Genomic DNA, 24,589 nt, shown 5'->3' on the forward strand with positions numbered 1-24,589 from the left:
TGTGTGTATAGAGGTGTGTGTCTCTGTGTGTGTGTATAGGTGTGTGTCTCTGTGTGTGTGTGTGTGTATAGGTGTGTGTCTCTGTGTGTGTGTGTGTATAGAGGTGTGTGTGTGTGTGTATAGGTGTGTGTCTCTGTGTGTGTGTATAGGTGTGTGTCTCTGTGTGTGTATAGAGGTGTGTGTCTCTGTGTGTGTGTGTATAGGTGTGTGTGTGTGTGTATAGGTGTGTGTCTCTGTGTGTGTGTGTGTATAGGTGTGTGTGTGTATAGGTGTGTGTGTGTGTGTGTGTGTATAGTGTGTGTGTGTGTGTATGTGTGTGTGTGTGTGTGTATAGAGGTGTGTGTCTGTGTGTGTGTATAGAGGTGTGTGTCTCTGTGTGTGTGTATAGGTGTGTGTGTGTGTGTATAGGTGTGTGTCTCTGTGTGTGTGTTGTGTGTGTGTGTGTATAGAGGTGTGTGTCTCTGTGTGTGTGTGTCTTGTGTGTGTGTGTGTGTGTGTGCATTGAACTCCTCTCCTTTAACCCTCGTAGGATTCTTTTCTCCTCAATGAAATCCTTCTCATGTTGGCTCAGGCCACGCAGGTAAGTACCGGGGGGGGGTTAGGGTCGGGTTCTGCGTCGGTTCTGGTTCTGGTTCTGGGTCTGGTTCAGGGTCGGGTTCTGGGTCGGGTTCTAGGCGTCCTGTAGGTTGTACATGGCTCCTCTGGTTTTATTTGAATGCATCATAATAACATCGTTGAGGTGGTCTGTGCTGCGTTCAGGGGTCACGGTTCGTTGTGGTTCGTTCATCTGGGTTCGTGTTGTCGGGTCTGAACGGTCAAAGCATCCTTGAAGTAAACTTTGCTCTGATGTTACTGCAGAGGCTAAGCCCCGCCCATTCCTGGTGACCGCCATGTTGTTTCAGAGGCTAAGCCCCGCCCATTCCTGGTGACCGCCATGTTGTTTCAGAGGCTAAGCCCCGCCCCTTCCTGGTGGCCGCCATGTTGTTTCATAGGCTAAGCCCCGCCTCTTCCTGGTGATTTGATTCCTTGTGTGATTCACTCACACGACACACAAGAAAGGGGCGGGGCCTCTGCTCCTCTGCACACCATCACCTCGGTGCAGGTTGAGTTCGGGTCGGTCGGTGACCTCTGACCCCGAGAGGCTGGAGCTGCTGTTCAGGACCTCCGTGGTGGTGCGTTCATGGGACTCTGTGGGTTTGTATTCAAATGAAAACTGACCTGATGGTTATTTATTTATGTTCTATTAAGTTTTCACATTTTGAGGTTTTATTGTTTTTCTGTTAATTGACTAAAATGATAAATGCAGAGCCTGAAGGCACCATGAGAACGTTATTTACCTTCAGTACTCATGTTCACTGAGCAGAGCCTGAAGGCACCACGAGAACGTTATTTACCTTCAGTACTCATGTTCACTGAGCAGAGCCTGAACGCACCATGAGAACGTCATCATCTACCTTCAGTACTCATGTTCACTGAGCAGAGCCTGAAGGCACCACGAGAACGTTATTTACCTTCAGTACTCATGTTCACTGAGCAGAGCCTGAACGCACCATGAGAAGTCATCATCTACCTTCAGTACTCATGTTCACTGAGCAGAGCCTGAAGGCACCACGAGAACGTTATTTACCTTCAGTACTCATGTTCACTGAGCAGAGCCTGAACGCACCATGAGAACGTTATCATCTACCTTCAGTACTCATGTTCACTGAGCAGAGCCTGAAGGCATCATGAGAACGTTATTTACCTTCAGTACTCATGTTCACTGAGCAGAGCTTGAACGCACCATGAGAACGTTATTTACCTTCAGTACTCATGTTCACTGAGCAGAGCCTGAACGCACCATGAGAACGTTATCATCTACCTTCAGTACTCATGTTCACTGAGCAGAGCCTGAACGCACCATGAGAACATCATTACCTTCGTGTCACTGAAGTGAAGCTGGTTCTCCGTTAGCCGTGATGCTAACGTTACTAGCTCATGTTCCGCGCTCGTTCCCCTAGTAACAGCTGGCCGTCCTTCAGCAGCTGTTCTGTGTGGCTTCCTGTCTCCAGAAGCACCAGGATGAGGACCTGAGCCCCCCCCACCAGGACCTGAGCCCCCCCGACCTGACGGAGGAGGCGGGGGGGCCGGAGCTGGTCCAGGTGGAGGAGAAGAGCCTCTCCCAGGTCGAGAGCGTGCACGACTCCGTCACCCAGGCCCACATCTCCCCCATGAAGGTAGGAGCTCACACACTCACTCACTCACTCGCTCGCTCACTCACTCACTCACTCACTCACTCACTCACTCACTCACCCGGTGAGTGTCTCCTCCTTGTATCTCAGGTAGCGTCTCTGGAGTGCATCTCGGATGGTTCCTTAGGACAGCAGCACCTCCTCTCCCCCACCTCCTCCACCCTCTATTCCCACGGCGAGGACAGCGCCCCCCCCTCCTGCTCCTCCACCCCTTACCCCTCCATCCAGGTACACCCCCACCCTTACCCTCCCTCCAGGTACACCCCCACCCCTCTTCCTCACACTGAATCCCTCGTCTTGGTCTTATTTATATGAATCATTCATGTTCATAACGTGTAATAATGAGTTCAGAGCTTTAGGAAGTTAAACATAATTATTATATTATTTATTTTATATTCATAGCTGGGATCGGCTCCAGCGCCCCGAATGAGGATGAGCGGTATTGATAATGGATGGATTTTATATTCATGTGAAAACATCTGGATTCATTCTAGTTAATCACCATCACTACATTTTACTAGATTACACCTGAACGCATCACGAGAAGGTTATCATCTACCTTCATACTCATGTTCACTGAGCAGAGCCTGAACACATCACGAGAACGTTATTATCTACCTTCATACTCATGTTCACTGAGCAGAGCCTGAAGGCACCATGAGAACCTCTTTAAACACTCTGCTCCGCGTTGCTCCGTCACCTCGGCAGGTTGAACCTCCTCTTCCTCCTCGCTCTCTCCTTCCCGTGGAGCCCGGAGCGCCGCCGCTCATAACGACCCCAGGAGGTGGGGGGGGGGGGGGGGCACGACCTCCACAAAGCTCCTCCATCTCTGCAGCCTCCCCTGTTTGTCTGAGGAGGAGGAGAAGGAGCAGGAGGAGGAGGGGGACACACAAGGTGGAGTGAAGCCCCCCCCCTCCTCCCTCCCTCCCTCTCATCGTCTGCTCTCCAGCCGGCATCACCTCCGCCACCCTGCAGCAGGAGGCGCAGCGCCTCCACCTCCAGCATGCTCAACTCTGTGTGGTACGCCAAAAAGATGGGCCGCCGCCTCCTGGGCACGCTGAGGAGAACCAAGCGGCTCCACCGGCGCCGACTGGTAGGTCCTCCTCCACCTCCTCCAGGAGAACACACATCTCTGTGAAGGTGAGGGGGGAGGAGAGGAGTCGCATTCACCGCCGTGTGTTGTTGAGGCCGACGTGGGGAAAGTTACTGCTGCGTCATGTGGTGGACCCCCCCACACACACACACACACACACACACACACGGTCCTCCTCTCCGGCGAATGCCCACGACCTCGATACAGCGGCTGGTTTTGAGAGAGAGAGAGAGAGAGAGAGAGATGCAGTAGCACATGCCTTCCCAGCGTTGCCTAGCAACCTCTGGGCTCCTGTCACACACAGCTTGTTGCAGTCGGGGTTGACGGCGTTTTTCAGTTGCAATCTCTAAAAAAGGGTCCTTGAACGCATCTCATGTGACAAACGCTCCAGTCAGAACAATAATCAGTCATGTGACAAGAGGAGGAACTTTAGGAGCAGATGAGATGCCTTCAGGGTCTGCTCAGTGAAGACGAGTACTGGCTGAAGGTAAATGATGTTTCTCTCGTGATGCGTTCAGGCTCTGTTTCTGTGGGTCCTCAGTGAGCTTGTGACTCTGCGTTGAGTGTGCTGCCCCGTGTGGCCTGTGGGGGGAGCTGCAGATGCACGGACCGCTTGGAGGCTTTTATTTTGAAGGAGTCCTGTTCACCCTCAGTGGAAACATGTGCAGCGTCAGTGAGGTGGTCGACCCCCCTGGTGCATCGATTATTCATGCCGCGAGCGGAGCCGCCTCCCCCTCGCTCACTGAAGCCCATTGATTGGCAGATGGGGGGGGGGGGGTTGTGCCCCTTTGGAGCAACGGGGTCGAGTTCGGACCAGATGCCGCCACCGGGACGAGGAGCGGCCCGTCCTCCGCCACCGATGACCGCTCACTTCCTCCGGCAGGACTTCCCGTCCGGCGCCGAGAAGAAGCCGGCGCCGCGGGTCGACCTGCAGGAGTCCATCGCCCACCTCCACCCGCTGCACCGGCAGCACGCCATCGAGCTGCACCGGCAGCACGCCATCGAGCTGCACCGGCAGCACGCCATCGAGCGGCAGGCGGCGTCCTCCTTCGCCGCCCGCGCCGTGCCGGCGTCCTGCGGAGCTCGCAGCCGCTTCCTCAACCTGCGGGACAGCGTCAAGAAGAGCCCGGCCAAGGCCGCGGGCAGGCCGCAGCACCCCTGGGTGCCCTTCGCCTTCAGCAAGGTACCGAGGAGGAGAAGGCGGGTCTGAGACCGCAGGGGGTCAGAGGTCAGCAGGGTTAAAGGTTCGCTGAAACCTTAGCGCCCCCTGGGGTCAGGTTTCAGAGGTGGAACAGGACCTCATTGGGGGGGGGGGGGGTCGAGGTGTGTGTGAGTTTGAGTGTGAGCCCAGAATTTATATTTAATTTTAAATATTTCTTTTGGTCGAAACTCGTAGGATTTCTCATGATGCGTTCAGGCTCTGCTCAGTGAACATGAGTACTGAAGGTATGAGAATGTTCTCATGTTGCGTTCTGGCTCTGCTCAGTGAACATGAGTACTGAAGGTATGATAACGTTCTCATGGTGCGTTCAGGCTCTGCTGAGTGAACATGAGTACTGAAGGTATGATAACGTTCTCGTGATGCGTTCTGGCTCTGCTCAGTGAACATGAGTACTGAAGGTATGATAACGTTCTCGTGATGCGTTCAGGCTCTGCTCAGTGAACATGAGTACTGAAGGTATGATAACGTTCTCATGGTGCGTTCAGGCTCTGCTCAGTGAACATGAGTACTGAAGGTATGAGAATGTTCTCATGTTGCGTTCTGGCTCTGCTCAGTGAACATGAGTACTGAAGGTATGATAACGTTCTCATGGTGCGTTCAGGCTCTGCTCAGTGAACATGAGTACTGAAGGTAGATGATAACGTTCTCATGGTGCGTTCAGGCTCTGCTCAGTGAACATGAGTACTGAAGGTATGAGAATGTTCTCATGATGCGTTCAGGCTCTGCTCAGTGAACATGAGTACTGAAGGTATGACAACGTTCTCATGGTGCCTTCAGGCTCTGCTCAGTGAACATGAGTACTGAAGGTATGATAACGTTCTCATGGTGTGTTCAGGCTCTGCTCAGTGAACATGAGTACTGAAGGTATGATAACGTTCTCATGGTGCGTTCAGGCTCTGCTCAGTGAACATGAGTACTGAAGGTATGATAACGTTCTCATGATGCGTTCAGGCTCTGCTCAGTGAACATGAGTACTGAAGGTATGATAACGTTCTCATGGTGCGTTCAGGCTCTGCTCAGTGAACATGAGTACTGAAGGTATGATAACGTTCTCATGGTGCGTTCAGGCTCTGCTGAGTGAACATGAGTACTGAAGGTATGAGAACGTTCTCATGGTGCGTTCAGGCTCTGCTGAGTGAACATGAGTACTGAAGGTATGATAACGTTCTCATGATGCGTTCAGGCTCTGCTCAGTGAACATGAGTACTGAAGGTATGATAACGTTCTCATGATGCGTTCAGGCTCTGCTCAGTGAACATGAGTACTGAAGGTATGATAACGTTCTCATGGAGCGTTCAGGTGTAATCTAGTAAAATGTAGTGATGGTGATGAACTTGAATGAATCAATGTTTTCACATGAATATTAGATGAATTGGTATGTATGTATATATTTATATATTAGGGCTGTCAGCGTTAACGCGTTGATCTATGCGCTTAATTTGGCCGCGATTAACGCACTAAAATATTTTAACGCAACTTTGTTTACTTCCGGTGTCGTTGAGGTTGTTTCTCTCCTGGGTGTCGAGCAGAGCGTGTGACACTGTTTACGTTTTTAAAACTATGAGTTCTCTGCGAAATAAGGATCATAAATGAGTTTAACTCGTGGATGAATCAGTCGGGTTCCTCCTGCTCCTCCTTCCTCCCGTCTCCCCCTCTGACACACAGAGGAACGGAGGGGCGACGTGTCGGGGGACGCGGCGCGGAAAGAACTCGTCACACGAAACCTTCACCGTGATTGGTCAATCCGTTTGTCTGTCAACATTTTGGGGAAAAAACAACCAATGAACACTCAGTAAATCACAAAGGACCTCCCACCTCACAGGTGAGGCTCATTAGCAGCCTGTCAGTCAGAGAGCAGAGAACACGGCACCAGGACAATGAGCCTCATTGAATAGAGCTGAGATTGTTCTGGAATGTTTGATGTAGAACACGTGGGGGTGTGTCACATGCAAAAGACTTTAAACGGTGAATTTTGTTGTTGTTGTAAAATGTATAAAATGAGCCCAGCCTCCAGAGGGTTAACGTGACATATTTGAATGTCAGTTAGTCACCAAGGCCACTGGTTCTGCTGCTCAGTGGTAAAGATGACAGGACCAATGGGGTCTCTATATACTTCTTTTGTTTACTCATCTGATGTTTCACTGAAGAAACAATTTATCATCCACGATATTAAATCCCTCGCTGGCCCTTTATAGGTAGAAGCCTCTTTGAAAACACAGCTCTGTGAAGTTTGGTCTTTAAAAAGAAGGGGAAAAAATCATTAATCGCGATTAATGAATTTAAAAATGTGCGATTAATTAGTTAACTTTTTTTAATCGATTGACAGCCCTAATGTGTTTATATTAGGGCTGTCAATCGATTAAAAAAAATTAACTAATTAATCGCACATTCTGAAATTAATTAATCGCGATTAAAAGTTTTTTTTTCTTCTAAAGACTAAATCTTCTAAATGAACGAGTAATCCCTTCAGACAGCGTGTATTTCAGACACTTGTTTAATTGTATTCTTTTTTAAAGACCAAACTTCACACGGAGCTGTGTTTTCAAAGAGGCTCCTACATATAAAGTGCCAGCGAGGTATTTAATATCGTGGATGATAAATTGTTTCTTCAGTGAAACATCAGATTAGTAAACAAAGGTGTATTAGAGACACATTGGTCCTGTCATCTTTACCACTGAACAGCAGAACCAGTGGCCTTGGTAACTGACATATGTCACGTGACCCTCTGGAAGCTGGGGGCATTTTCTCGATTTTACAAAAACATGTAAATTCACCTTTTAAAGTCTTTTGCATGTGACACATCCCAGTGTTTCCCCCACCATTCTATCAGGGTGAGGCCCCGCCCCCCTGTCATGTTCTCTAAGCGCCAGATTACAGCAGAAGTAATGTACGGTTCTTTCCTTAGAGACGTCTTTGTTCTTTATTAAACTAAACGTCTGTTGTTGGTCGTCTCTCCAGCAGAAGTAATGTACGGTTCTTTCCTTAGAGACGTCTTTGTTCTTTATTAAACTAAACGTCTGTTGTTGGTCGTCTCTCCAGCAGAAGTAATGTACGGTTCTTTCCTTAGACGTCTTTGTTCTTTATTAAACTAAACGTCTGTTGTTGGTCGTCTCTACAGCTGAAGTAATGTACGGTTCTTTCCTTCAAGACGTCTTTGTTCTTGTATTAAACTAAACGTCTGTTGTTGGTCGTCTCCAGCAGAAGTAATGTACGGTTCTTTCCTTAGAGACGTCTTTGTTCTTTATTAAACTAAACGTCTGTTGTTGGTCGTCTCTCCAGCAGAAGTAATGTACGGTTCTTTCCTTAGAGACGTCTTTGTTCTTTATTAAACTAAACGTCTGTTGTTGGTCGGCTCTCCAGCAGAAGTAATGTACGGTTCTTTCCTTAGAGACGTCTTTGTTCTTTATTAAACTAAACGTCTGTTGTTGGTCGTCTCTCAGCAGAAGTAATGTAAGGTTCTTTCCTTAGAGACGTCTTTGTTCTTTATTAAACTAAACGTCTGTTGTTGATACTATTCTAAGCAGAAGTAATGTACGGTTCTTTCCTTAGAGACGTCTTTGTTCTTTATTAAACTAAACGTCTGTTGTTGGTCGTCTCTACAGCAGAAGTAATGTACGGTTCTTTCCTTAGAGTCGTCTTTGTTCTTTATTAAACTAAACGTCTGTTGTTGGTCGTCTCCAGCAGAAGTAATGTACGGTTCTTTCCTTAGAGACGACTTTGTTCTTTATTAAACTACACGACTGTTGTTGGTCGTCTCTCCAGCAGAAGTAATGTACGGTTCTTTCCTTAGAGACGTCTTTGTTCTTTATTAAACTAAACGTCTGTTGTTGGTCGTCTCTCCAGCAGAAGTAATGTACAGTTCTTTCCTTAGAGACGTCTTTGTTCTTTATTAAACTAAACGTCTGTTGTTGGTCGTCTCTCCAGCAGAAGTAATGTACAGTTCTTTCCTTCAAGACGTCTTTGTTCTTTATTAAACTAAACGTCTGTTGTTGGTCTTCTCTCCAGCAGAAGTAATGTACGGTTCTTTCCTTAGAGACGTCTTTGTTCTTTATTAAACTAAACGTCTGTTGTTGGTCTTCTCTCCAGCAGAAGTAATGTACGGTTCTTTCCTTAGAGACGTCTTTGTTCTTTATTAAACTAAACGTCTGTTGTTGGTCGTCTCTAGAGCAGAAGTAATGTACGGTTCTTTCCTTAGAGACGTCTTTGTTCTTTATTAAACTAAACGTCTGTTGTTGGTCGTCTCTGCAGCAGAAGTAATGTACGGTTCTTTCCTTAGAGACGTCTTTGTTCTTTATTAAACTAAAGTCTGTTGTTGGTCGTCTCTACAGCAGAAGTAATGTACGGTTCTTTCCTTAGAGACGTCTTTGTTCTTTATTAAACTAAACGTCTGTTGTTGGTCGTCTCTCCAGCAGAAGTAATGTACGGTTCTTTCCTTAGAGACGTCTTTGTTCTTTATTAAACTAAACGTCTGTTGTTGGTCGTCTCTACATCAGAAGTAATGTACGGTTCTTTCCTTAGAGACGCTTTGTTCTTTATTAAACTAAACGTCTGTTGTTGGTCGTCTCTACAGCAGAAGTAATGTACGGTTCTTTCCTTAGAGACGCCTTTTGTTCTTTATTAAACCAAACGTCTGTTGTTGGTCGCCTCCAGCAGAAGTAATGTACGGTTCTTTCCTTAGAGACGTCTTTGTTCTTTATTAAACTAAACGTCTGTTGTTGGTCGCCTCTACAGCAGAAGTAATGTACGGTTGTTTCCTTAAAGACGTCCTTTTGTTCTTTATTAACTAAACGTGCCTGTTGTTGGTCGCCTCTCCAGCAGAAGTAATGTACGGCCTCTTTTCCTTAGAAACGTCTTTGTTCTTTATTAAACTAAACGTTTGTTGTTGGTCGCCTCTCCAGCAGAAGTAATAATACGGTTCTTTCTCCTTAGAGACGTCTTTTGTTCTTTATTAAACTCAAACGTCTGTTGTTGGTCGCCTCTACAGCAGGCTAATAATACGTGTTCTTTCCTTGCCCAAGAACGTCTTTGTTCTTATGTATTGAATTAAACGTCTCATTGTTGGTCTTCTCTACAACCTTGAAGTAATGTTGGTTCTTTCCTTCAAGACGTCTTTTGTTCTTTATTAAACTAAGCGTCTGTTGTTAATTCGTCTCTCCAGCAGAAGTAATGTACGGTTTCTTCCATAGGAAACGTCTTTGTTCTTTATTAAAACTAAACGTCTGTTGTTGAGTAATTAAATACTCTACAGCAGAAGTAATATGCGGTTCTTTCCTTCAAAACGTCTTGTTGCTTTATTAAACCTAAGCACGATCTGTTGTTGGTGGTCTCTCTCCAGCAAGTAATATGCGGTTCTTTCACTTAGAGCAATCTTTGTTCTTTATTAAACTAAACGATCTGTTGTTGGTCGTCTCTACAACAGAAGTAATATACCAGTTCTTTTCCTTCGAGGGCGTCTTTGTTCTTTATTAAACTAAGCGATCTGTTGTTGGTCGTCTCTACAGGAAATGATATGCGGTTCTTTCATAAAGAGCGTCTTTATTACTGGCTAAACTAACGTCTATTTGTTGGTCGATGCTCTACAACATAGTAATAGTCTGGTTCTTTCCTTCAAGAGCGATCTCTTTTGTTCTTTAATAAACTAACGTCTGTTGTTGGTCAAGTCTCTCCAACAGAAAGTAATGTTACTGGTTCTTTCCTTAGAGAGCGTCTTTGTTCTTTATTAACTAACGTCTGTTGTTGGTCACATACTCTCCAGCAAGTAATATCACGGTTCTTTCCTTAGAAGCGTCTTTCGTTCTTTATTAAACTAAACGTCTGTTGGTGGTAGTCTCTACCTTAGAAATAAATATACAGTTCTCATAAAAATCTTTGTTCTTTATTAAATTAGCAATATAGTCTCTCAGCAGAAATGATATACGTTCTTTCCTTCAAGGCTACGTGCTGTTCTTTATTAAACTAAGCGTGTCTGTTGTTGGTCGTCTCTACAGCAGAAGTAATGTACGGTTCTTTCCTTAGAGACGTCTTTATTTCTTCTATTAAACTAACGTCTGTTGTTGGTGAAATCTCTCCAGCAGAAAGTAATATACGGTTCTTTCCATACCGAGGCGTCTTTGTTCTTTATTAAACTAAACGTCGTTGTTGTTGGTGGTCTCTCAACTTAAGTAATGTCACGGTTCTTTCCTTAGAGACGTCTTTGTTCTTCAATAAACTAAAGCGTCTGTTGTTGGTCGATCTCTCATAGAAGTAATATACGGTTCTTTCCTTAGAGGCGTCTTTTGTTCTTTATTAAACTAAACGTCTGTTGTTGTAGTCGTCTCTCAACCAGAAGTAATGTACGGTTCTTTCCTTAGAGGCGTCTTTGTTCTTTATTAAACTAACGTCTGTTGTTGGTGATCTCTCCAGCAGAAGTAATGTATGGTTCTTTCCTTAGAGAGCGTCTTTGTTTTTCATTAAACTAAACGTCTTGTTGGTCGTCTCTAAGTATCGGTTCTTTCCTTGACGTTTGTTTCTTTATTAAACTAAACGTCTGTTGTTGGTCGATCTCTCCAGCAGAAGTAATATACGGTTCTTTCCTTCAAAGGACGTCTTTGTTCTTTATTAAACTAAAAGCATCCTGTTGTTGATGCGTCAATCTATCAGCAAGAGTATTAAATACTACCCGGTTTCTTTCCTTAGAGACGTCTTTGTTCTTCATTAAGCTAAACGTCCTGTTGGTGCGTCTCTCCAGCAAGTAATGTCTGGTTCTTTCCTTAGAGCGATCTTTGTTCTTTATTAAACTACGTCTGTTGTTGGTATTCTACCAGCAGAGTAATATACGGTTCCTTTCCTTAGAAATCTTCTTTCTTTATTAAACTAAACGTCTATTTGTTGGTAAATCTCCAGCTGAAGTAATATGCAGTTTTTCCTTAGAGCGATCTACCTTCTTCTATTAAACTAAGCATCTATTTGATGGTGCGTCTCTCCAACAGAAGTAATGTACCAGGTTCTTTCCTTAGAGGCGTCTTTGTTCTTTTATTAAACTAACGTCTGTTGTTGATCGTCTCTCCAGAAGAAGTAATGTGCGGTTCTTTCCTTAGAAGCATCTTTGTTCTTTATTAAACTAAACGTCTGTTGTAATTAATCGTCTCTCCAACAGCAAGTAATGTACGGTTCTTTCTTAGAGCGTCTTTGTTCTTTATTAAACTAAACGTCTGTTGTTGGTAGATCTCTCCAGCAAGTAATAACTACGGTTCTTTCATAGAGCGTCTTTGTTCTTTATTAAACTAAAGAAAAGCGTCTGTTATTTGTTGGTCGTCTCTCCAGCAGAAGTAATGTAATAGTTCTTTCCTTAGAGGCGTCTTTGTTCTTTATTAAACTTCGCGTCTGTTGGTTGCGTCATCTCTCAGCAGAAGTAATATGCGGTTCTTTCCTTAGAAACGTCTTTGTTCTTTATTAAACTAAGCGTCTGTTGTTGAGTCGTCTCTACAGCAGAAGTAATGTACGGTTCTTTCATAAAGGCGTCTTTTGTTCTTTATTAAACTAAGCACGTCTGTTGTTGAGTAGTCTCTCCAGCAGAAGTAATGTACGGTTCTTTCCTTAGAGCGTCTTTGTTCTTTATTAAACTAACGTCTGTTGTTGGTAAATCTCTCCAACAGAAGTAATATACAGTTCTTTCCTTAGAAACGTCTTATTAAACTAACGTCTGTTGTTGCATTCTCTCCAGCAGAAGTAATGTCACGGTTCTTTCCTTCAAGGCGTCTTTGTTCTTTATTAAACTAAACGTCTGTTGTTGGTCGTCTCTACAGCTTAAAAGTAATATACGGTTCTTTCCTTAGAAACGTCTTTGTTCTTTATTAAACTAACGTCTGTTGTTGGTCGTCTCTCAGCAGTAATGTATGGTTCTTTCCTTCAGAGCATCTTTGTTCTTTATTAAACTAAACACGTCTGTTGTTGGTGCGTCTCTCCAGCAGAAGTAATGCTGGTTCTTTCCTTAGAGCGTCTTTGTTCTTTTATTAAACTAAGCGTCTGTTGTTGGTCGTCTCTCCAGCAGTAATATACGGTTCTTTCCTTAGAGGCGTCTTTGTTCTTCATTAAACTAGCGTCTGTTGTTGAGTACGTCTCTCCAGCAGAAATGGTTCTTTCCCATAGGGGCGTCTTTGTTCTTTATTAAACTAAGCGTCTGTTGTTGATGCGTCTCTCCAGCAGAAGTAATATACGGTTCTTTCATGAGACGTCTTTGTTCTTTATTAAACTAAGCGTCTGTTGGTGAGTCTCTCCAGCAGAAGTACTAGGTTCTTTCCTTCGAGGCATCTTTGTTCTTTATTAAAACTAAACGTCTGTTGTTGGTAAATCTCTCCAGCAGAAGTAATGTGGTTCTTTCCTAGAGGCGTCTTTGTTCTGTAAACTAAGCGTCTGTTGTTGAATTCTCTCAGCAGAAGTAATGTGCAGTTCTTTCCTTAGGCACGTCTTTGTTCTTTTAAACTAAGCGTCCTGTTGTTGGTGTCTCTCCAGCGAAGTAATGCAGTTCTTTCCTTAGAGGAAGCGTCTTTGTTCTTTATTAAACTAAGCGTCTGTTGGTCGTCTCTGCAGCCACCAGCAGAAGTAATGTCTACGGTTCTTTCCTTAGAGCGTCTTTGTTCTTTATTAAACTAAACGTCTGTTGTTGGTCGTCTCTCAGCAGAAGTAATGTCACGGTTCTTTCCTTCAAAGGCGTCTTTGTTCTTTATTAAACTAAGCGTCTGTTGTTGGTCGTCTCTCCAGCAAGTAATATCACAATTCTTTCCTTCAAGAAGCGTCTTTGTTCTTTATTAACTATCTATCCTCATTGTTGATCGTCTCTACAGCAGAAGTAATATACGGTTCTTTCCTTTGCCAAAGGCGTCTTTGTTCTTTATTAAACTAACGTCTGTTGTTGGTCGTCTCTCCAGCAGAAGTAATGTGCAGTTCTTTCCTTCAAGAAACGTCTTTGTTCTTTATTAAACTAAACGTCTGTTGTTGATACAAATCTCTCCAGCAGAAGTTTTGTCACATACACACACAGGGTGTGCAGTGAAAATATTAGCAATGCTCAACAGGAATATTAGAGGCAACAAATACACACTATTTACAAATAATAAACAACACAATATTTACAATGGTGTGTGTGTGTGTGCTCTGGTTCTTTCCTTAGAAGGCGTCTTTGTTCTTATTAAACTAAACGTCTGTTGTTGGTCGTCTCTCAGCAAGAAGTAACTCCGTGTCGGTTCTTTCCTTCACTACGGGCGTCTTTGTTCTTTATTAAACTAAGCGTCTGTTGTTGGTGAGGATCCGTCTCACCCAGAAGTAATGCACCTCACGGTTCTTTCCTTACAGGCGTGGGGAGTTTGTTCTTTATTAAACTAAGCAACGCACCACTCTTAGGCAACTTCCTGTCCTGAGCGGGCAGTTGCCAAACCAGGCTGTGATGCTTCTGTTGAGTACGTCTCTCCAGCAGAAGTAATGTGCAGTTCTTTCCTTAGAGGCGTCTTTGTCCAGCCCGCACCAGGGTGGTGGGGCGCCCCTTCTTTATTAAACTAACGTCTGTTGTTGACCATGTCGTCTCTCCAGCAGAAGTAATGTGCGGTCACCCTCTCCCACAATTCCTTCCAAGTGGTGTGCGTCCTCTGTTGTTCTTTATTAAACTAAACGTCTGTTGTTGGTGAATCTCCAGCGAAGTAATGTCCTGGCACCAGGTGATCTTTCCTTAGAGACCTTCTGCGTCTTTAATGGGAGGTCAGGCCCACCACTATTTCTTTATTAAACTAAACGTCTGTTGTTGGTGCGTCTCTACAGCAGAAGTAATATACGGTTCAATGAGGGGGCTGAAGGGCGCGCAACCCTGGGATCCTGTGTTCAGGGTGAGGGATTTGGAGAATGTCTGCCCACCTGACCACCTGTGGCCTGTCCCGGGAGTCCAGGATCAAGCACACAGGGGGTGTTCAGTCCCAGCTCGATCGGCTTGCGGCCGATCTAGAGGCGTCTTTGTTCTTTATTAAACTAAGCGTCGAACATTGTCTCGCCCCTCTGGCTGTCCAGATGAGAAAGTGTGTTGTACCTAAGGAACCAGCATCATCCGTGGATCTGTTTGGGCGATAAGCAAACTGCAGCGGTCCATGGAGGAAGGAGGAAGGCGCAGATGTGATCTATCAGCCTCTCTGGATCTCTCCAGCAGAAGTAATGCGGTTCTTTCCTTCAAAACGTCTTTGTTCTTTATTAAACTAAACGTCTGTTGTTGATCGTCTCTACAATAGAAGTAATGTCACGGTTCTTTCCTTGAGGCGTCTTTGTTCTTTATTAAACTAACGTCTGTTGTTGAGTCGTCTCTCCAGCTGAAGTAATGTACGGTTCTTTCCTTAAAGAGACATCTTTGTTCTTTATTAAACTAAACGTCTGTTGGTGGTGGTCTCTCCAGCAGAAGTAATGTCGGTTCTTTCCTTAGATAGCGTCTTTGTTCTTTATTAAACTAACGTCTGTTGTTGGTACGATCTCCAGCAGAAAGTAATGTCTGGTTCTTTCCTTAGAGGCGTCTTTGTTCTTTATTAAACTAAAGCGTCTGTTGTTGGTCGTCTCTCCAGAAGTAATGTACGGTTCTTTCCTTCAAGGCGTCTTTGTTCTTTATTAAACTAAACGTCTGTTGGTGAAATCTCTCCAGCAGAAGTAATGTCGGTTCTTTCCTTAGAGCGTCTTGTTTCTTTATTAAACTAAGCGTCTGTTGTTGGTCGTCTCTACATCCAGAAGTAATGTCACGGTTCTTTCCTTAGAGAGCGTCTTTGTTCTTTATTAAACTAAGCGTCTGTTGTTAGTAAATCTCTCCAGGTCGTCTCTCCAGCAGAAGTAATGTCGGTTCTTTCCTTAGAGGCGTCTTTGTTCTTTATTAAACTAAACGTCTGTTGTTGATCGTCTCTCAGCAGAAGTAATGTGCGGTTCTTTCCTTAGGGCGTCTTTGTTCTTTATTAAACTAAACGTCTGTTGTTGGTCATTCTACAGCAAGTAATGTCTGGTTCTTTCCTTAGGAGCGTCTTTGTTCTTTCAATAAACTAAAGCGATGTCTGTTGTTGGTCGAGTCTCTCAGCAACCTTGAAGTAATGTACAGTTCTTTCAGCGTCTTTGTTCTTTATTAAACTAAACGTCTGTTGTTGGTGTCTCTCCAGCAGAAGTAATGCGGTTCTTTCCTTCAAGGCGTCTTTGTTCTTTATTAAACTAAGCGTCTGTTGTTGGTCATCTCTCAGCAGAAGTAATGTCACGGTTCTTTCCTTAGAAGTCTTTGTTCTTTATTAAACTTAACGTCTGTTGTTGGTCGTCTCTCAGCAGAAGTAATATACGGTTCTTTCCTTCAAGAGCGTCTTTGTTCTTTATTAAACTAAACGTCTGTTGATGGTCGTCTCTACCTTAGAAGTAATGTCACCAGTTCTTTCCTTAGAGGCGTCTGTTCTTTATTAAACTAACGTCTGTTGTTGAGTCGTCTCTGCAGCAAGTAATATGCGGTTCTTTGTCCAAGGCGTCTTTGTTCTTTATTAAACCTAACGTCTGTTGTTGCTCGTCTCTCCATGCAGAAGTAATGTACCGGTTCTTCATAGGAAACTGTTTGTTCTTTATTAAACTAAGCACGTCTGTTGGTCGTCTCTCTACAGCAAGTAATATCACGGTTCTTTCCTTAGAGGCGTCTTTGTTCTTTATTAAACTCGATCTGTTGTTGGTGCGTCTCTCCATGCAAGAAAATATCACGGTTCTTTCCTTAGAACGTCTTTTGTTCTTTATTAAAGCCGACGTCTGTTGTTGGTCGTCTCTACAAGAAGTAATGCAGTTCTTTCCTTCAAGGCGTCTTTGTTCTTTATTAAACTAAGCGTCCTTATTTGTTGGTGCGTCTGGCAAGTAATATGCGATTTCTTTCATGAGGCGTCTTTGGTGCTTTATTAAACTAACGTCTGTTGTTGGTCAAATCTCTCAGCAAGAAAGTAATGTACGGTTCTTTCCTTAGAGGCATCTTTGTTCTTTATTAAACAAAGCATCTGTTGTTGGTCGTCTCTCAGCAGAAGTAATATGCCGGTTCTTTCATAGAAGCGTCTTTGTTCTTTATTAAACCTCGCGTCTGTTGTTGATGCGTCTCTACAGCAGAAGTAATGTCAGGTTCTTTCCTTAAGAAACGTCTTTGTTCTTTATTAAACTAAGCGTCTGTTGTTGGTCGTCTCTACAGCAGAAGTAATGTCACGATTCTTTCCTTCAAACGTCTTTTGTTCTTTATTAAACTAAGCGTCTATTTGTTGGTCGTCTCTCAGCATAAGTAATGTCGGTTCTTTCCTTAGAGAGCGTCTTTGTTCTTTATTAAACTAAGCGTCTGTTGTTGGTCGTCTCTCTACAGAAGTAATGTACGGTTCTTTCATTAGAGGCGTCTTTGTTCTTTATTAAACTAAGCGTCTGTTGTTGGTCGTCTCTCAGCAGAAGTAACAATATACGGTTCTTTCCTTAGAGCGTCTTTGTTCTTTATTAAACTAATAACTCTGTTGTTGGTCGTCTCAACAAGTAATGTACAGTTCTTTCCTTAGAGCGTCTTTGTTCTTTATTAAACTAAAGCGTCTGTTGTTGGTTCTCTCCAGCAGAAGTAATGTCAGTTCTTTCATCAGGGCGTCTTTGTTCTTTATTAAACTAAACGTCTGTTGTTGGTCTTCTCTCAACATGAAGTAATACCACGGTTCTTTCCGCAGAGGCGTCTTTGTTCTTTATTAAACTAACGTCTGTTGTTGGTCGTCTCCCAGCAGAAGTAATATGCGGTTCTTTCCTTAAAGGCGTCTTTGTTCTTTATTAAACTAAGCGTCTGTTGTTCAATTGGTCTCTCTAGAGCAATTGCAGTTCTTTCATAGAAGCGTCTTTGTTCTTTATTAAACCGCGTCTGTTGTTAGTCGTCTCTGCAACAAGTAATGTTGCAGTTCTTTCCTTAGAAAGACGTCTTTGTTCTTTATTAAACTAATACGCGCGTCTTGTTGGTCGTCTCTCCAGCAGAAGTAATGTCTTGATTCTTTCCTTCAGAGGCGTTCTTTGTTCTTTATTAAACTAAGCGTCTGTTGTTGGTCGTCTCTCCAGCAGAAGTAATGTCGGTTCTTTCCTTAGAGACGTCTTTGTTCTTTATTAAACTAAACATCTGTTGTTGGTCGTCTCTCCAGCAAGTAATGTCTAGTTCTTTCCTTAGAGACGTCTTTGTTCTTTATTAAACTAAGCGTCTGTTGTTGGTCGATCTCTCCAGCAGAAGTAATGTCTGGTTCTTTCCTTCAAGGCGTCTTTGTTCTTTATTAAACTAAGCGTCTGTTGTTGATGTCTCTCAGCAGAAGTAATATACGGTTCTTTCCTTAGGCGTCTTTGTTCTTTATTAAACTAAACGTCTGTTGATTGGTCGTCTCTCCAGCATAAGTAATATGCAGTTCTTTCCTTAGAGGCGATCTTTGTTCTTTATTAAACTAAGCGTCTGTTGTTAGTCGTCTCTCCAGCAAGTAATAATCAGTTCTTTCATAGAGGCGTCTTTGTTCTTGTATTAAACTAAAAGCGTCTGTTGTTCTCTCCGCTTGAAATAATATACAGTTCTTAGAAGAGGCGCGTCTTTGTTCTTTATTAACTAAGCGTCTGATTTGACGAGGTCGTCTCTCCAGCAGAAGTAATATGCGGTTCTTTCCTTAGAGAGCGTCTTTGTTCTTTATTAAACTAACGTCTGTTGTTGGTAGTCTCTCCAGCAGAAGTAATATACGGTTCTTTCCTTAGAAGGCGTCTTTGTTCTTTATTAAACTAGCGTCTGTTGTTGGTCGTCTCTCCAGCAGAAGTAATATGCGGTTCTTTCCTTCAAGGCGTCTTGTTCTTCATTAAACTAAACGTCTGTTGATGCGTCTCTACCTTAAGTAATGTACGGTTCTTTCCTTCAAACGATCTTTTGTTCTTTATTAAACTAGCGTCTGTTGTTGGTCGTCTCTCAGCAGAAGTAATGTACGGTTCTTTCCTTAGAGACGTCTTTGTTCTTTATTAAACTAAACGTCTGTTGTTGGTCGTCTCTCCAGCAAGAGTAATGTACAGTTCTTTCCTTGAGCGTCTTTGTTCTTTATTAAACTAGCGTCATTGTTGGTGGTCTCTACATCAATGTACGGTTCTTTCCTTAGGGCGATCTGTTCTTTATTAATAGCGTCTGTTGATGGTCTACAGCAAGTAATATCGCAGTTCTTTCATAGAGACGTCTTTGTTCTTTATTAAACTAACGTCCTTGTTGGTGGTCTCTACAGCCGTAATGTCTGATTCTTTCATAAAGACGTCTTTGTTCTTTATTAAACTAGCGTCTGTTGTTGGTCGTCTCTGCTGCAAGTAATGTCGCGGTTCTTTCATGAAGACGTCTTTGTTCTTCTATTAAGCTAAACGATGTTGAGATCAAATACCAGCAGCATGTCATTCTGTCTCTGAGTGTTGGTCCTCTTCTATAAAATCTCGCCGCAGAGCTCCATGCCGGCGTGTCTGCGCGCGCATCGGCGGAGCAACAACAAAGTCCCCTTTCCTTCTTGCCCGCGTCACCGACGTCGCCTCTGCTTCTCTGTGAATATCGCGGAACAGGCAGGGGGAGGAAGGAGCGTACTGTGACTTGACACTCACAGGAGTGCAACAACGTCAACGACACAGAGTAAACAAAGTTCTGCGTTAATTGCGTTAAAATATTTTAGTCGTTAATTGTGGCCAAATTGTCACATAGATGCTTGGCGTTAACTGACAGCCCTAATATATATAGGCGATATGTGTATATATGTATATATATATATCTGCGATATAAATATATCCAGCAGTATATATATATATGAAATAATATTATATTGACTCAACATTTGTTTTTATGAAGATAAAATGTGCCGATGGTGATCTCTAAAATAAATAATCAGAATGTGACGTGTCCGTCAAAGCGTTTTGTATTCTGTAGACGTTATAGCCCTGCCACAGATCGGCTTGCCCCCACAGAAGTAAGGGACTGCCGGATCGATGCGCTCGATGTGGCCTGTTGTTGCACAACTGGGGTCACTTCCCCCAATCGATGAGTGCTGGTTTGGACCGCGGTGCTTTGACCCCTCAGTGCTGATGTGGGCCTGTCGGGGTTCTGTAACGGCTGTTAAATAATCAGGACATTGAACTGTCAGTGACCTGCCAATGCAGCATGCCTCACTGGGATTGGATGAACCAGTCTGACACCTGTGTGTGTGTGTGTGTCGTCCTCACCACGAGGAAAGTAAACACATCGACACATCATGCCTCTTCCTCATCTTCCTCATCTTCATACTATTGTCCCTAACCTTGACCCCTCCTCAGCAGGAGCAAAGCCCGCCCTCTCCCATAGAAACTTCACGGCCCCTGACTCGCTTAATCCTGTACCGCCATCACCCCTCCAACGTCCAGGTTTCTGTTTGTTTTGTTTGTTTTACTTCGCCCGTGTTCCTCTTGTTTTCCCATCATCATCGTGTGGCTGCTGCTCTTCATCAAGGTTGAAACCCCCTGAGGGTGGAGTCCACTACTTTAAAAAGATGAGGAGGCACATGTGATGGATGATGAAGATGATGATGAAGATGATGATCGGTGGTGTCTCCTCCCTCAGGCTAACCCCCAGTGGTGGTCCTTGCCTGGGGCAATTCTGGACCGCCCCTTATGTGGTCCTACGACCTCCAGAGACCCACCTGTCCGCGTGTGACAGTGTGTGTGTGTGTGTGTGTGTCTGTGTGTGTGTGTGTGTGCAGGTAGATGGGGTAGGAGCCTGACTGTAGTGCTGAGGAGATCGCTGGAGAGATGAGGACGCGTCAGCAGATGCTTGAGAACCTACGGTTCTTCATTTAGAGAAGTCCTAACGTTTGATCTTATTATTATTATCATTATTATTATTATCATCATTATTATTATTATCTGTCTGTTTATTATGCATCTCTCCAGCAGAAGTAATGTACGGTTCTTTCCTTAGAGACGTCTTTGTTCTTTATTAAACTAAACGCCTGTTGTTGGTCGCCTCCAGCAGAAGTAATGTACGGTTCTTTCCTTAGAGACGTCTTTGTTCTTTATTAAACTATACGTCTGTTGTTGGTCGTCTCTCCAGCAGAAGTAATGTACGGTTCTTTCCTTAGAGACGTCTTTGTTCTTTATTAAACTAAACGCCTGTTGTTGGTCGCCTCCAGCAGAAGTAATGTACGGTTCTTTCCTTAGAGACGCCTTTGTTCTTTATTAAACTAAACGCCAGTTGTTGGTCGCCTCCAGCAGAAGTAATGTACGGTTCTTTCCTTAGAGACGCCTTTTGTTCTTTATTAAACTAAACGCCTGTTGTTGGTCGCCTCCAGCAGAAGTAATGTACGGTTCTTTCCTTAGAGACGCCTTTGTTCTTTATTAAACTAAACGTCTGTTGTTGGTCGCCTCCAGCAGAAGTAATGTACGGTTCTTTCCTTAGAGACGCCTTTTGTTCTTTCTTAAACTACACGTCTGTTGTTGGTCGTCTCCAGCAGAAGCAATGTACGCTTCTTTCCTTCAAGACGTCTTTTGTTCTTTATTAAACTAAACGTCTGTTGTTGGTCGCTCTCCAGCAGAAGTAATGTACGGTTCTTTCCTTAGAGACGTCTTTGTTCTTTATTAAACTAAACGTCTGTTGTTGGTCGCCTCCAGCAGAAGTAATGTACGTTTCTTTCCTTCAAGACGTCTTTGTTGTTTATTAAACTAAAGGTTTGTTGTTGGTCGCCTCCAGCAGAAGTAATGTACGGTTCTTTCCTTAGAGACGCCTTTGTTCTTTATTAAACTAAACGCCTGTTGTTGGTCGCCTCTCAGCAGAAGTAATGTACGGTTCTTTCCTTAGAGACGCATCTTTGTTCTTTATTAAACTAAACGTCTGTTGTTGGTCGCCTCCAGCAGAAGTAATGTACGGTTCTTTCCTTAGAGACGCCTTTGTTCTTTATTAAACTAAACGCCTGTTGTTGGTCGCCTCTCCAGCAGAAGTAATGTACGGTTCTTTCCTTAGAGACGCCTTTTGTTCTTTATTAAACTAAACGCCTGTTGTTGGTCGCCTCCAGCAGAAGTAATGTACGGTTCTTTCCTTAGAGACGCGTCTTTGTTCTTTATTAAACTAAACGTCTGTTGTTGGTCGCCTCCAGCAGAAGTAATGTACGGTTCTTTCCTTCAAGACGCCTTTGTTCTTTATTAAACTAAACGCCTGTTGTTGGTCGCCTCCAGCAGAAGTAATGTACGGTTCTTTCCTTAGAGACGCCTTTGTTCTTTATTAAACTAAACGTCTGTTGTTGGTCGCCTCCAGCAGAAGTAATGTACGGTTCTTTCCGTAGAGACATCTTTGTTCTTTATTAAACTAAACGTCTGTTGTTGGTCGCCTCCAGCAGAAGTAATGTACGGTTCTTTCCTTCAAGACGCCTTTGTTCTTTATTAAACTAAACGCCTGTTGTTGGTCGCCTCCAGCAGAAGTAATGTACGGTTCTTTCCTTAGAGACGCCTTTGTTCTTTATTAAACTAACGTCTGTTGTTGGTCGTCTCTCAGCAGAAGTTATGTACGGTTCTTTCCTTCAAGACGCCTTTGTTCTTTATTAAACTAAACGCCTGTTGTTGGTCGCCTCCAGCAGAAGTAATGTACGGTTCTTTCCTTAGAGACGCGTCTTTGTTCTTTATTAAACTAAACGCCTGTTGTTGGTCGCCTCCAGCAGAAGTAATGTACGGTTCTTTCCTTAGAGACGTCTTTGTTCTTTATTAAACTAAACGTCTGTTGTTGGTCGCCTCCAGCAGAAGTAATGTACGGTTCTTTCCTTAGAGACGTATTTGTTCTTTATTAAACTAAACGCCTGTTGTTGGTCGCCTCCAGCAGAAGTAATGTACGGTTCTTTCCTTAGAGACGCCTTTGTTCTTTATTAAACTAAACGCCTGTTGTTGGTCGCCTCCAGCAGAAGTAATGTACGGTTCTTTCCTTAGAGACGACTTTGTTCTTTATTAAACTAAACGTCTGTTGTTGGTCGCCTCCAGCAGAAGTAATGTACGGTTCTTTCCTTAGAGACGCCTTTGTTCTTTATTAAACTAAACGTCTGTTGTTGGTCGCCTCCAGCAGAAGTAATGTACGGTTCTTTCCTTAGAGACGTCTTTGTTCTTTATTAAACTAAACGTCTGTTGTTGGTCGTCTCCAGCAGAAGTAATGTACGGTTCTTTCCTTAAAGACGCCTTTGTTCTTTATTAAACTAAACGTCTGTTGTTGGTCGCCTCCAGCAGAAGTAATGTACGGTTCTTTCCTTAGAGACGCGTCTTTGTTCTTTATTAAACTAAACGTCTGTTGTTGGTCGCCTCTCAGCAGAAGTAATGTACGGTTCTTTCCTTAGAGACGCCTTTGTTCTTTATTAAACTAAACGCCTGTTGTTGGTCGCCTCCAGCAGAAGTAATGTACGGTTCTTTCCTTCAAGACGTCTTTGTTCTTTATTAAACTAAACGTCTGTTGTTGGTCGTCTCCAGCAGAAGTAATGTACGGTTCTTTCCTTAGAGACGTCTTTGTTCTTTATTAAACTAAACGCCTGTTGTTGGTCGCCTCTACAGCAGAAGTAATGTACGGTTCTTTCCTTAGAGACGCCTTTGTTCTTTATTAAACTAAACGTCTGTTGTTGGTCGCCTCCAGCAGAAGTAATGTACGGTTCTTTCCTTAGAGACGCCTTTTGTTCTTTATTAAACTAAACGCCTGTTGTTGGTCGCCTCCAGCAGAAGTAATGTACGGTTCTTTCCTTAGAGACGCCTTTGTTCTTTATTAAACTAAACGTCTGTTGTTGGTCGCCTCCAGCAGAAGTAATGTACGGTTCTTTCCTTAGAGACGCCTTTGTTCTTTATTAAACTAAACGTCTGTTGTTGGTCGCCTCCAGCAGAAGTAATGTACGGTTCTTTCCTTAGAGACGTCTTTGTTCTTTATTAAACTAAACGCCTGTTGTTGGTCGCTCTCCAGCAGAAGTAATGTACGGTTCTTTCCTTAGAGACGCCTTTGTTCTTTATTAAACTAAACGTCTGTTGCTGGTCGCCTCTCCAGCAGAAGTAATGTACGGTTCTTTCCTTAGAGACGCCTTTGTTCTTTATTAAACTAAACGTCTGTTGTTGGTCTTCTCCAGCAGAAGTAATGTACGGTTCTTTCCTTCAAGACGCCTTTGTTCTTTATTAAACTAAACGTCTGTTGTTGGTCGTCTCTCAGCAGAAGTAATGTACGGTTCTTTCCTTAGAGACGCGTCTTTGTTCTTTATTAAACTAAACGTCTGTTGTTGGTCGTCTCTGCAGCAGAAGTAATGTACGGTTCTTTCCTTAGAGACGCGTCTTTGTTCTTTATTAAACTAAACGCCTGTTGTTGGTCGCCTCTGCAGCAGAAGTAATGTACGGTTCTTTCCTTAGAGACGCTTTTGTTCTTTATTAAACTAAACGTCTGTTGTTGGTCTCTCTCCAGCAGAAGTAATGTACGGTTCTTTCCTTAGAGACGTCTTTGTTCTTTATTAAACTAAACGCCTGTTGTTGGTCGTCTCCAGCAGAAGTAATGTACGGTTCTTTCCTTAGAGACGTCTTTGTTCTTTATTAAACTAAACGTCTGTTGTTGGTCGCCTACAGCAGAAGTAATGTACGGTTCTTTCCTTCAAGACGCCTTTTGTTCTTTATTAAACTAAACGTCTGTTGTTGGTCGCCTCCAGCAGAAGTAATGTACGGTTCTTACCTTAGAGACGCCTTTGTACTTTATTAAACTAGACGTCTGTTGTTGGTCGCTCTACAGCAGAAGTAATGTACGGTTCTTTCCTTAGAGACGCGTCTTTGTTCTTTATTAAACTAAACGCCTGTTGTTGGTCGCCTCCAGCAGAAGTAATGTACGGTTCTTTCCTTAAAGACGTCTTTGTTCTTTATTAAACTAAACGTCTGTTGTTGGTCGCCTCCAGCAGAAGTAATGTACGGTTCTTTCCTTCAAGACGCCTTTGTTCTTTATTAAACTAAACGTCTGTTGTTGGTCGCCTCCAGCAGAAGTAATGTACCGTTCTTTCCTTAGAGACGTCTTTGTTCATTATT

General features: G+C 43.5%; 1 protein-coding gene across 7 annotated transcripts in view; it reads left to right on the forward strand.

Moving 5' to 3' along the window:
* The window catches only part of dlg1b (discs large MAGUK scaffold protein 1b), a 74,597-nt gene that overhangs the window by 16,337 nt on the left and 33,671 nt on the right, over positions 1-24,589 (forward strand). For all 7 annotated transcript variants that reach the window (XR_008831085.1, XR_008831083.1, XR_008831084.1 and 4 more), the window contains exons 4-5: positions 2,052-2,216; positions 2,322-2,459. Coding sequence is in view for 4 of the 7 variants with exons in the window: in XM_056410519.1 (XP_056266494.1) it covers positions 2,052-2,216; positions 2,322-2,459 (303 nt within the window). In the remaining 3 variants the exon portion in view is untranslated. The remainder of the gene's footprint in view (positions 1-2,051; positions 2,217-2,321; positions 2,460-24,589) is intronic.

This window comes from Pseudoliparis swirei, unplaced genomic scaffold (assembly GCF_029220125.1).
Source record: "Pseudoliparis swirei isolate HS2019 ecotype Mariana Trench unplaced genomic scaffold, NWPU_hadal_v1 hadal_25, whole genome shotgun sequence".
Taxonomy (NCBI): Eukaryota; Metazoa; Chordata; class Actinopteri; order Perciformes; family Liparidae; genus Pseudoliparis; species Pseudoliparis swirei.